The following is a 13,203-nucleotide window of genomic DNA, read 5'->3' as shown; positions in this document are numbered from 1 at the left end:
AGATTTCAATTATGCCATAAAAGACTTCAATTTGCAAATTTTTTATTTTACATTAAGAGGATACAATTCAATAACCCTACGATTATCTGGCTCAACCAAATCTTCCAGAATGGCTAGAGCTTTGGTGTAGTCTGTCAAAGAGGTCTCAACATCCTCTGCACATGGTAGAAGCTAAAATGAATGTTTGTTATGCGCAGATGCATAAACAAGCAATAAACATGCTAACCTCTTTCCATGGAGACTTCCCCTAAAGCCGAAAATACATTTACTTTCTCAATTGAATTTTCTGGGTTCTTCTCAAAAATTGCTCTTGCTATATCCAGCATTTTCCATGCCAAATCCAGATCAGAATCATCTTCATCAGCTTCTCCTAGTTCTTCATCATCCCCTTCAACTTCCTCGTTTTCATCTTCTGTACTCTTCAAATCAGAAACTGGGAAAAAAAAAAGGTAAACGAAATTAGAGCCATGTTACCATTGTGTTTTATATGTCTAGTATCTCAACATTTAGTAGGACAACAAGGAGATATATCCACTATTTAATTTACACCATCAAAGGTGCTTATAAAGGGAATTTAAATAGATTTAGGAAACAATATTTAACACTTGCCAAACAATATTTTAACATAGAATTATAATTAAAGAAATATATCATTAAAGATTTGAGTAACAGTAAAATAAAAAAGAAAATCAATCACTTTGATTTTAAAAATCATCGCCACATCATAAAAACATCATTACTCCCTAATATCCTATTATCATTGTGAATGTGCTACAAGAGGCATTTATGGACCATAATGAATAGAAATCATAAGAGACTATGAGCACACTAAAAAATAAATGGCAAATGAAAAATTATCAATTTACTATAAGGAAATCAATGAAGTGTAAATGGTAATATATCTTACAATACTAAGCTAATGGGCCCTTATTCCATAGAAACATACATAGCAAGGTTGGTTGTTAAAAGACATACTCATATTTATGGGATAAATTATTAAGAGAACTTTGGCCCTCTGGCAAAAAATGAACACTAAACAGGTCCTACAGCCTTTGCCATCCATGTTTAATTGGAATTTACAGAGTTCAATCTAAAAATTTATTTCCTCACATGGAAACTTACGAGAACAAATGATAATGAAGTACAAGATTTGATCAGAATTTCAATGGCAATAGAGAATGTAGTAAAGGTAAGAACTATATATATATATATAAGGAAAAGATACATATAGTTTGTATGAGTGGGCCTAAAATAAGGCCCAACTCACACAATACAACACATACAAAATCTCAAATAAATCAAAGATACATAAAGATAAAAACATAAAAAACCACCAACAGGCGCAAAAGAGCTAGGGACATCCCACGTTAGTCTTCCCTCTGTCTCTAGTTCTCGAAAGTGAGTCGGCTAACAAATTGGTAAGATTTGTACCATTACTTGAAGTAACCAAAGTATCATCCATCAGATTCCTAAACTCAAGCAGGTCTCCGTTCTTCTTCTTCCTCCTGGATTTGTAAACATGTCATTCTTCATCCAAGGATCGACTCATCTGATCAATGGATTTGTCCAAAGGTGGTCGGACAGGTGTAGGTTGTTACACATCATGATCCTCATGAGTCTGAGTAACATTAACATCTTGCTCAACCTAATGAGGCGGTAGAGAAGCAGTAGAAGTATTGTCACCTATAATAGTAGTGATAGGTTCTAGGGCAGGTGGGATCTGAAGAATCTCCCTCGCCCCCACGATAGGAGGCTCCAAAGACGGGAGAACTACAACATTGTGTAGAGACTGAATAGTTAACATATTGTCTGCGCGGATAGTAACGTCTTCAAAGATATCCTTTTGATGATCAATAGTGTCAATAACTTGGAGATAATCAGGAGGAGAGGGATTCACTGCCTCTGGCGGAGCACTTTGTTTTTTTTTGTCTGAGGTGGGCATTGAGAACTGGAGTGGTCAAACATACGACAGTTCGAACAATACGAAGGAAAAGACTCAAACACTATATTTTGTCAATATCCATGGTGTTGTGTGTCCAACGAAATTTCGTCTGAAGCGGTTGAAGTGATGTCTCTTTCAACAAGTACTCTGGCTTTAGATGAACGGGAAAGATTACAAATAGGAATGTTCTTTTTGAGTGGCTTACCAAAAGCTGAGGCAATAGAGTACAACACTTTTTGAGTAAAATAATAAAATTTCAGACCAAAAAGGTGAATCCAAACAAGAATGATTGGTGGTTACACCTGTGAGTCAATATTCACAGACCATTTCAAAATTTTTATTGCTCTGTTATCAATCTAGATTACTCTTCTAGAAAATAATTGTGTGTAAACATCTTCATTATTAAGTTGAATAAAAATGTGTCTTCTATCTAAAAGTTCAATTTTTCACTCCCCAACAAGGTGCATAAGCTCAAATTCCTTATGAATAAACTTCATTTTGGGATAGTCATAAAGAAATTTCCCGACCAAACTCAGACAACAGAATGAAGCAAGTTGAATACATTCATCTTCTGTAAAAAAAGATGGTAGGTTTCTCATTCTTCTTACCAGGCTTTTTGATGTCCTCAGTCAACTAAAACGAAGGAGGGAAAGGCACGATTTAGGAGTACCTGAGGCGTGGACACCCACAAGGGAGGCAGCATACGATCTGTCCGAAGTCATCCTCAATTGATGGAGGTGCGAAGTTAAGAACAGTGAAGAAAGCAGAGAGTAAATTACGAATCCAAAACAATTAGCAAGGAGCGAGACAGAGGAAAGCCCCTCTGTGATTTGTAGACCGTTCGTTGCAGCAGTAGATAGAGAGGGCGACAAAGACCTACACAGCAGCAGTAGAAAATCGCAGCTGCAGGCGAACGACGAGGAGAGTCAAAGGCGAAAGCAAAACAGACGGAATCGAAAGAAAAGGCGAAACCGACAAAGAGCGTGAAACCCTTCTTCCTCGATTGCGAACGAAGCGAGAAAAGAAATCAAGGGAGATGCTCGAGTTCGTCATGAGGCGAAACCCTAACAGAGCCTATTGTTATATATATATATATATATAAAAGCAACCTCCCATAGGATGACTTGAGAGATTCACAAAAGCTATATGCTTCCAATGGGGTGCATGCAAAATCAAATGGACTCTTCTTGAAATATTTAGGAAAAGATGAAATAAGATGGATATTGGTGAATTTGAAGGATATTATTGAAATACAAAAGAATTCAATTGAAAGAGACTCACATAAGTGTCTAGAAAATTTTGAGATTAAGGCTTCATTTGAAACATATGTGATTTTGTCAAATTATTTTTAAAAGTTGTGTTTGTCGCTAGAGGAAGCGAGCTGTGATCTGATGAAAATTTGCTGCTTGCAAAAAAACTTCCGAAGACGTTCATCCCCCACTGTTTCACCATACGAAAATTATTGCAGCCTTCATGGTTCATTCCAACCAAACGGAACTTCCCCGTTGTTTCAAACAAAGTAAAGAACCTTAAAGGTTAAGTACTTTGGGTATCAAAGTTATATACTACAAAGCGGGGGTGTTTGCTTCTCAACAAAAGCAAGTGCCGCACTTCATGAAAAAATGATAATAACAGTGGGTTCAAACAAACTGAGCACCAATTGAACCTATTCATAGTGTTGTGATATGAATCAAAAGTTAAATCAGCGATCTGATTGTAAGAAACATGTGAAAAATTCAAATTAGAGGGAATTTGATTAATCTTAAAGCAAACAAACAAGTTACAATTGGAGATCAACAATTCGAGAGTTAGATCGACTCTCCATAAGTAACAGACGCCGCTAGGAACAAGAAGACAAAAAGAAAACTACAAGAATAAAAACATGAAAGCAAATCCTAGATGATTAGCCCTAATAAAACACCTCTAAAACACATTCAAACTTTTCACTCAAAACCCCCCCTTAACTCCTCTCCTCACATACATCATTAAGGGATTAATGGGCCCCACCCAAAGGTTGGAATCTTCTCAAATGAAAACAGGAGTTTTCAATCCCTCTGGCTGAGCCAGCAAGTCTAGTTGGGTCGGACCTATTAAGAAGGGACTTGTGTAACAATACTCCCCTCCCAAATAAGCGCATTTTCTCAATGTGGAACAATGAAAACTTCTTCTAGATCTCGCTTCATAATCTGGCAAATCTTTCCACATAATCAGCTTCTCATTTGCCCAAGTCACTCCTCAGCACACCCATTCTATCTGCAAAGGTTCCAAAACCACCCACTAGTCCTCAGTCAGCATCAAAGGTAGTGAAGATGAGGGTCTGTGGTCTCTGATAACACGCCTCAATTGTGATAAATGGAATACTATATGCAATGATGATAATGACGGTAGCCTCAAACGATATGACACTGCCACAATATCATAGGGTCCAAAATATCTTGGGGAAAGCTTCTCTTTCATCTTGGTTAGTGTATTTTGCTGATAAGATATCGGCATCAAATAAAATATATCCTTAGGATCAAATTGTAACTCCCTTCATTGTCCATCAGCCTTCCTCGTCATCATTTGTTGGGCCCTTCCTAGATGTCCCTTGAGCTCTGTCAATATCATGCCCCTCTCCTTCAAGTATTAGTTTAAACTGGATACTAGTATAGTGTTATGCCCACAGTGCATTAAGTGAACTGGATCCCACCCATACAAAAACTTTAAAGGAGTGATTTGTGTTGCAACATGGTATGAAAGGTTGCGTCAATAGTCAATCCAAGCAATCCACCTAGCCCAAAGCTTTAGTGTATTTGAAACAAAACCATGCGAATAAGTCTCCACACTCCTGCTGACCGCCTCCGTCTGGTCATCTGTCTAAGGATGATACTCTTTAGGATTATCCTTGTAATCTCAACAGTTCCTTCCATAAATGGTTGGGGAACTGTTTATCGCTTTCTGATACAATAGATTTCATAGCATCATGCAAACAAACCAATTCTGGTATGAAGACAGTAACAACTGAGCAACAGTGTAAGAGTGTCACAATGGAATGAAGGGTGCATACTTACTCAAGTGATCTACTACCACCAATATCACAATAAATCCCTCTGGTTGTGGCAACCCCTCTATAAAATCCATTGTCGCCCCCTCCCAAAACTTCTCAGAAAAAAAACTAGGGGTTGTAGTAACCTTCCTGGCACCATGTCCTCTACATCGCTACGCAACCCCACCTAATATAGCTCTACTGATAGTCGATTGCATGTCTTTTGTACCCTTGAATGCCCAAGAGTCACGTGAAACTCTTGCAACAATTTGGGGATATACCATAATGCCCTCGGTAGCACGAAATGTTCCTGATAGAGTAGTTGTCCCCTCAATGCATATCATGGGTGAATGTTCGGATCATATAGCAACTCTGCCCTAATCTTTCTTGGTCATCCATCATTTTCACTCTCCGGCCTCAATGCTTCCCAGTCCTAAAACCATGGGTACTCATAAAGCTGTTAGTTGGGGCTCCAGCATCTTCCTCCATAGTGCATTTGCGGCATTGTCCTCCAGCCTTGGGCAAGGCGATAATGGATCTCAAAATCATATCCAAGTTGAATAGCCGCCCCTAATGATCTTCAGTCACCATCATCTGCTCCAACAAATACTTCAAGCTCCTATGATATGTCCCGAATATAAAGTGTCGCCCTAACATATAGAGACGCCACTTCTGAATTGCCAAGATAATAGCGATCAACTCCCACTCATATACGGCCTTGGCAGTGAGCACCCAACAAAAATAGACAATAGGCAGCCGATTTTGCATGGGCACTTCCCCCAATCCAAATCCCTAAAACGTCCATCTCCAACACAAATGGCCTACTAAATTCTAGAAGTGATGATATTGACACGTTGGTCATGACCCTTTTCAGTTGTTTGAAGGCTTGAGACATTGTTCCCTCCCATTTGAAATTGTCTTTCCTCAGGTGCTCAATCAACGCCCATCCAATAGTGTCATACCTCATCATAAATTTTCAGTAGTACCCAGTGATACCTAAGAACTCTCTCAACTACTTCAAGCTCTTAAGAAAAGTCCAGTTCAACATAGCCTCTATCTTAGAATTCTCTGGACACTACATGCCTTAGGTGCTCCACATATGATTGTGCAAAAGAGTATTTCTCCAGGTTGGCATACAATTGATGCTCTCTCAAAGTCTTAAGTACTGTCATTAGGTGTCTCATATGCTCTGCCTCCATACAACTGTGGATCAGGATATCATCAAAAAAATACCAGAACGAACTTTTTGAAGGCTAAAAAATCTTGTTCATGATTGACTGAAATGTGACTAGAGCATTGGTAAGGCCAAATGGCATCACCAAAACTCAATGTCCTTCATGAGTCCTGAAAGTTATCTTGTGCACATCAATTAGCTTCAACCTGGTCTGATGGTATCCCGATTTCAGATCAATCTTTAAGAAGATGAATGCTCCAAAATGCTCATCTAACAACTTATCAATCAACATAATAAGAAACTTGAACAATACAAATTTCTCGTTCAGAGTCATATAATCCACAAAAAACCTACAGCCACCATCCTTCTTCACCAATAAGATTGGACTGAGAAAAAGGCTCACATTGAGCCTGATACTCCCGGCCTCGAGCATCTCCCTGATCAACCTCTCAATCTCAACTTTATAAATATGGAGATAACGATATGGTTCGACACTGATAGAAGAACCCTTTCCTTTAATTTAATGGCATATTCGTGCTCCCTCGGAGGCGATAATCCAGTAGTATCAGGCTCACATTGAGCATGATACTCCCAGGCTCGAGCATCTCCCTGATCAACCTCTCTATCTCATCTTTATGAATCTGGAGATAACAATATGGTTTGACACTGATAGAAGAACCCTTTCCTTTACTTTAATGGCATATCTGTGCTCCCTCAGAGGAGATAATCCAATAGATTGTTGAAAGATGTCAGAAAACTGTTGTGGAAAAAGTTGAACACATTCGGAGAACTCTACTAAGTATGAATTCTGAATCTTCTCTAGACACTGCAACTCCACCAAATAGCCCAATCCTGGTTCTTATATCGTCTTGAACATAGTTTTTAAGTGAGACCATGGTTATGCATAGGCAAATATCTCCTCTCAGCACCACCTTCCTCTCCTCTACCCTAATCTCCATAATCAGGTATTTACAATCCACCCTTGCTCTGATCGCCAATAGCCACTTCATGCCCATAATCACATCAATACTTCTCAAGTCCAATGGAAGGAAATTCTCCACCACCTGTATGCCTTGTAGTGTCAACACTAATTCCCTGCAAATTCTCTAACATTTCTCCACCTTCTATGTCCTCATCATGGCCCCAAAACTTCTTGTATTTACCAACTTCAACCCCAATTGGTTCAAGACTCAATTTGAGATGAAGTTGTGAGTGGCCCCGCTATCCACCAACACCACTACTGGCAGCGGAGGCGAAATGCAGAAAAACAGTTCAGATGAGCTATCTAACGGTAGTAGTAGAGAGGAAGGATAGTGGAAATGGGAGGAAGTTGAGGATAATCACCATCTCGAAATGAGTTACAGTCAGAGCACGTTCGCCCTTGAATACAGCCCTAAAAGGGAAGACTTGAAGACGCTGACAGCTATCCTAACAAAATAAATGAAAATCTAACCCCAGAATAGTAGAAACACAAATATATAAAAATAAAATAAAGAGGAGTGGGCCTGAGGGCCGGTCGACACTCCACAATACAAAATAGCTTGGACCGAACTAGTCCGGACGAGCAGGCGCTCCACATGCTTTCGTGCAGGAAGCCAGTGTCCTGCTCCCTAGCGGGAGACGCCCGCATCATTCCATTCCACCTCCACAACAGCATGACATGCCTAGTTTTCTTTACATACCTCTTCAACCACCATTAAAAAAACAAAAAACAAAAAAAAACAATAAAACTAAAGAATTTATTTATTATGGCCCACATTTCTCCCAAAAAACAAAACACTCATCTACAATATTCATCAAGAAAAAGAAAAACAAAGCTGCTTCAAGGAGAAAAAACTCTATTTGTCTTTGTAGCACATGCCTACTTTATCAATGCAACCACCATCCAATGAGGACATTGTAGACAACCTTCAAAGGCAACTTCTTCATCAATGTCAGTTCCAAGGAGCTCTTGTTGTCCTCCTCCGACACCATTCATGCTCATGTCATCATAAACATGGCTTGATGCACAAAAGCTAATACCCTTAATTTTGCCAAGAAACAGCGCAAGAGCATGTTCTAAAGCTTTGTGGAGGAAAGTGTGAATTTTGTGGATGTGTAGAGCACTGCATAAGTGTAGAAAAGGAAACGCTAGGCATGCCGAAGATTTGCCAATGACAGAGGAGGTTTTTCCTCTTTGGGAAGCAGGGAAATAATGCATATGACAAGGGTAATAAAATGCATGCTATTTGATGGCATTTAATTGACAAGTAAAAAAATGTAAATGAGGAATTTCAAATACATCAAAAGTTTATCTTGTTTTAACTCCAAGTAAATCCTAGGAAAAATAAAACATTTACAATTGAAACATTTCACACACATTTTACTTGCAACCTAATAGCCCCTTTAAAAACTTGTTAAGCTTATTATCTTAGCATTCTCCATAAATCTCTGAACTATAGATAACTAATGAGTACATCATCTATGCATAAAACTTTATATTCATTGCTAGCCAAAACCAACTCCACAACACCTTCAATTTTTTCTCCTTTGAATCAATGACTTGGGGCTCGGGGGAGGACCAGCCGGTCTTCAAGGGAGGGGGACTGCTGCCCCCTCAATCTCATTCTTCCTTTCACTCCTTCCTTTTTTCCTTCCTTTCCCCTTTCCTTTTCCTCCTTCCTTCCTCACGTTTCCTTTCTCTCCCACTCAAACTTTCTTTCCTAAGCACTTTCATATTTTAAATCCTTCCTAAAATCTGAAATCATGATTATATTTTATTCTCTTCTTATTTTAAATCTTTTTCTAGTTTAAATCCATTCCTAAAATCTGAAAACATGTCTATATTTTATTCTCCATCCTTATTTTCATTACGTATAATAAGTCTAGTCTTTTTATAAATATATAGAATGATTTGCTTAGAGTTAGGGGACTTATATTTAATATTTGAATTTTAGGTTTTAACGTTGATATTCTCCCCTCCGAGGGTTGTATCTGACGTCGATGTAATACTCCGGATGTCCCTCTTCCGAGGCGGTGATCGTCTCTACAGGTCTGGGTGGTGCTCCAGTTGTAGCTTGACCTCGCCGAGACATTTATCTATCCTTCCACCCCTCCTTCTGCTGTCCACCAGCTTCCAAGTCTATAGCAGGCTACCACACCTCTTCTCCAGCAACTGCCGGCTGTTGTCCTGCCTCCAACCGCTCCCAGCAGCCTCCCTGTTGATGTTCCTCGTCTTTCCTCTTCCCGCTGCTGCTTCTTGACTCTAGCATCCCCAACAGCTCCCACGCTCCCCCCTGCACCCTTGTAAGTCGTTGTCCAGCCTCCTCCCTGCACCCAACCAGCTGCAGCCCAGCTCCTTCCTCCCTCCAACCTGCTGCCAACCTTCTCCCAACAAAGCCGCAACTCCCCATACTCCACCCAGCACTCAGCCGCCCTTCCTGAACAACCCAATCTTCTTGTCCACCTTCCTAGAATTCCTCCTAACACTCAGTCGGCACGCTTCCAACAGTCTACCTTGTTGTCTAGGCCATTCTCATCGCTGTCAACACTTCCCCGCCCGCTATCCACCCTCCGAAATTGCTGACGAACCTTCCCAGCTTGCTAACCCACCTTCCTACCAACCTCCCGCCGCCCATCCCAACAAACCTTCCCGCCACCTGTTGACCTCGCTTTCGATCGAGATGCAGTTTTCCCCTCCTTAATAGCCTAATAGCCTAGGATCTAGCCGTACTAGGATCTAGCCGTAGGACATTTTTGTCGACTACTCCTATAAAACTAGTGAAGGAACCCTCCCCATTAGCAATTCTGAACATTTCTTCGCTCGACTTGACGTTCCATATAGTAGTTTTGACCGTTATTACTTAGCAGGTAAGGCTAATCTTAAGGAACTCAGGGAGTATTCCTATAGGACTGTCAGCCTTAGGATTGACTGTACTCGTTGATTTGGCACCGCCGCACTCTTTTTCGTCCTGTTTAATTGAGCTCGAGCCGAATTTTTGACGTGATTCGAAACGCGACGCGTTTTTGTCCCAATCGTCGACGGGGTTGCCTAAACGACTCTGGATGACAAAACGAACTGCATCGACGCGTCTGAAACGTCGATTTTGCCTAACGGGGACGTTCGTCTCACCGCGATGACACGTCTGAAAAAAAATGCACATTTAAGTGTTAATTATAATAATAAACAATATTTTATTATTATTATTATTATTATAATTAATACCTTATATTAAATCCTAACCTAATTTCGTTATCTCCTCCTCCCCTCTACTAAGTCTCAACCCCATGGACCTCTGCCCTAGCTCCGGAACGTCGATTTTGTCTAACGCGAGACGATCGTTGAAGTCTCGTTCCCATGCTCGTCTCGCGCACGCGGGACGATCCCGCGACCCATCCCTAATTGTATTTCATCCTCTGTGAGGATCTCATCCTCTGCCTCTCGCACGACCGTATGGAGCCCGTATGGAGGCGTCTGCTCCTCTCGATCCTTCGAATCGTATACGATCTCCTAATCATTCATTCTCCTGTTCTCTAGTCTATATGAGACTTTCATTGCTACGTTTCAAGAGCCAAAAATCTCTGAGGGGGGAAAACTCTGTCATTTTCTTCTCTCACTTACTTCTGTAGCATGTTGTACTTAGGTTGGTTTCCTCTTACTGTTGGAGGAAAGATTGAAGTGGATGAGTGCTTTGAAAATTTCTGTGTGGCTTTTCTTTGCTTCAGGGAGGTACTTTCTCCCCTCTCTATGTCCTGTCTTTCTTCGGATTTCTCTCTGTCGAGCCCCTTAGTTTATTGCAGTGGACGATACAGCATGCTTGCGTGATATTACACTTATGTTTTTTATGAAATACTTGGTACTCAAACATCTAGAAATGGAAATGTGAGCATGTTCTAGGATGTGAGCATGTATGTGAGCATGTTCTAGGAGTTAGATTTGATTATTTGCTTAAAGTGGTGAAGCTATAGCATGTTTCTATTTATTGTAGCATATTTATGTTAGCTCCTCTTACAAGCATGTTAGGATATGTATCATGAAGTTTTTCATTTATTCTTATCTAGCATGAGACATTAGAAGATTTATTTGGTCTTTCACACATGTGAAAGGCTCGGTTTTAGCATCTTAAATTTCTTTTTTGCTTAAAAATGCATGTTATGAAGAAGTTCACTTTGATTTAGGAAAGGTTCTATAGTTTGCTTTAATAATTTGGTTTGGCTCCTCGGAGGGGGGGGGGGGGAGTTGATTTATGCTTATAACGATTATATTGGTGGCCTAAAAATACTTTACATGACACTGTTATGGTTTTAAACCTATTTTGATCTATATACTGATCTTTTAAAGAGATGTAGACTGTTCCTTGGCCTTTAATGGCTCGGTTTTGGGTTTTTGTTGGTGCTCGATTTTGATTTCAGGAACATGGGATGTTGATTTTTATTGAGGTTTGGGTCTTGACTTTCGTTGAGGTGTAGAAGCTCTTTTTTGAAGCTCTTTTACTAGCTTTGAGAGTTTTGTTTGGCCCTTGCTGGTTTTCAGTTTTCTTAAAAGTGGCCGAGTTTGGATTTATTGTCATAAGCTGTGTTTGTTGGCCTATAAAGTTTTGGTTCGATCTCTATGGGGGCTCACCTGCGTTTATTTGTTTTCTGCTACTTGCCCCTGTTTGAAGCAAGTACTACATGCAAACCTTAGAATCTTAAGACTTGGTATAGCCTACTTTATGTTGGTTTGGCTTTAGCCCCTGCTGGGCTCGATTTTGGTCATTTGCTAGCTGTGGTTTTTGGCCTTAGTTGAGGAGCTCGGTTTGACTCATTTTTAAGCCCTTGCCCGAGGGCCTAGCTTGTGTTTTGTGCTGTCCTTATTCAAGAGGCTTGTTGGGTTGGTGTCTTGTACTTCTGCTATTCCTACCCGTGAACCTATTGAGGGGTTGTCTGGGACGGTATGACTCTTCTTGTTGAGTCTGAGTGGCTTGAGTGTTGTTGATAAATCAAGTTTGTCATTCAAAGAGAATATTTGCACTATCCACCAATAGAGTGAGGTGATTCAAAATGAATTGAGATATTTCTTGAGTTTTGCTTGAGGAAATTAGAGTCGGTTTGGGATGATTTATGAAAGCTTGTCCATTCACTCTCTTATGCATATCAAGGCAATACTTTGGGGCAATACTTTGGCAATACCTAGGGTGGTTTTCCTTTCACTAATTTGGTCGTGAGCCTTTCTCGGTGGGCACTGCCCCTGTGGTTTTCGACTTTGCCCTCTACCCGTGACATTAGCAGACGGAGGTCTTCTTCTTCTTTGTCCCTCACCCGTGGGTTCGTGTTGTGTTGGATTCCTCCTTGTTGTCTGTGGCCATGAGTTTCTTAAATGGGGTTTGGTTTGATTTGTTCTGGTTCCTACCCGCAAGCTAGTTGGAGCTTGGTTATGCGTTTTTGGCCTCACCCGTGAGACCTAGTGGAGGTTGTTTGGTGTGATTTAGTCCTTCTTGTTGGGCTTGAACTACTTGGATGATTGTAAGTGGATTGAAATTATGATTATATTTTGCACTCTCTTATGTATATCAAAAATCCATATATAGCTAGTTTGGCTTGCCTTAACCGTGAGCTTCTTGTGTCTTGGGTTGCCTTGGTCGTGAGCTCCTCTTGTTCTTTGGGTTGCCTTAACTGAAAGCCTTGGTGGCTATACCCCCCTCTATTGACCCCGGTCGTGAGCATTTCTCTGGTTCTATGGGATGATTTTATGCGTATTTGATATATGAGGCTATTGATTAATTTGAAAGTTGGAAGATCCTGATTTTTGTATGGGTTTGGAAATACTAGTGGTGGTTTCCCCGGGGTCACTTTCCTTTTGCTTGATTTGTGAAGTTTGGGAGATTTCCGAATTTTATTTCGGGAGAATACTTGGTTGAGACGACTTGATTTCATAAAAGATGTCTTTGGGAGACATATTGGCGTCAGGAGGTCATTTTGACTCGGGTTAAGCCATTTATAAAATGTGAGAAAGTGATAGCCTTTAGGATTGATTTTAGGATCTTCGGATCTTCCTTTGCAGGTCTTTTCGTCATGAATTTTGAGAGCTAATTTTATTTCGGG

The 13,203-nt window shown here is 40.4% G+C and overlaps 1 protein-coding gene across 1 annotated transcript in view; it reads right to left on the bottom strand.

Annotated features, from left to right (window-relative positions):
- LOC110032729 (protein HGV2) overlaps positions 1-13,203 on the bottom strand; it is a 54,070-nt gene that overhangs the window by 22,403 nt on the left and 18,464 nt on the right. Inside the window, exons 3-4 of the mRNA XM_020736457.1 lie at positions 227-433; positions 65-155 (exon numbers count right to left, since the gene is read on the bottom strand). Of these exons, the coding sequence (XP_020592116.1) occupies positions 65-155; positions 227-433 (298 nt within the window). The remainder of the gene's footprint in view (positions 1-64; positions 156-226; positions 434-13,203) is intronic.

The sequence above is a fragment of the Phalaenopsis equestris genome, unplaced genomic scaffold (assembly GCF_001263595.1).
Source record: "Phalaenopsis equestris unplaced genomic scaffold, ASM126359v1 Scaffold001013, whole genome shotgun sequence".
Lineage (NCBI taxonomy): Eukaryota > Viridiplantae > Streptophyta > Magnoliopsida > Asparagales > Orchidaceae > Phalaenopsis > Phalaenopsis equestris.
Note: the sequence above shows the minus strand (reverse complement) of the source record. Positions and strands in the feature narration are given on the sequence as shown.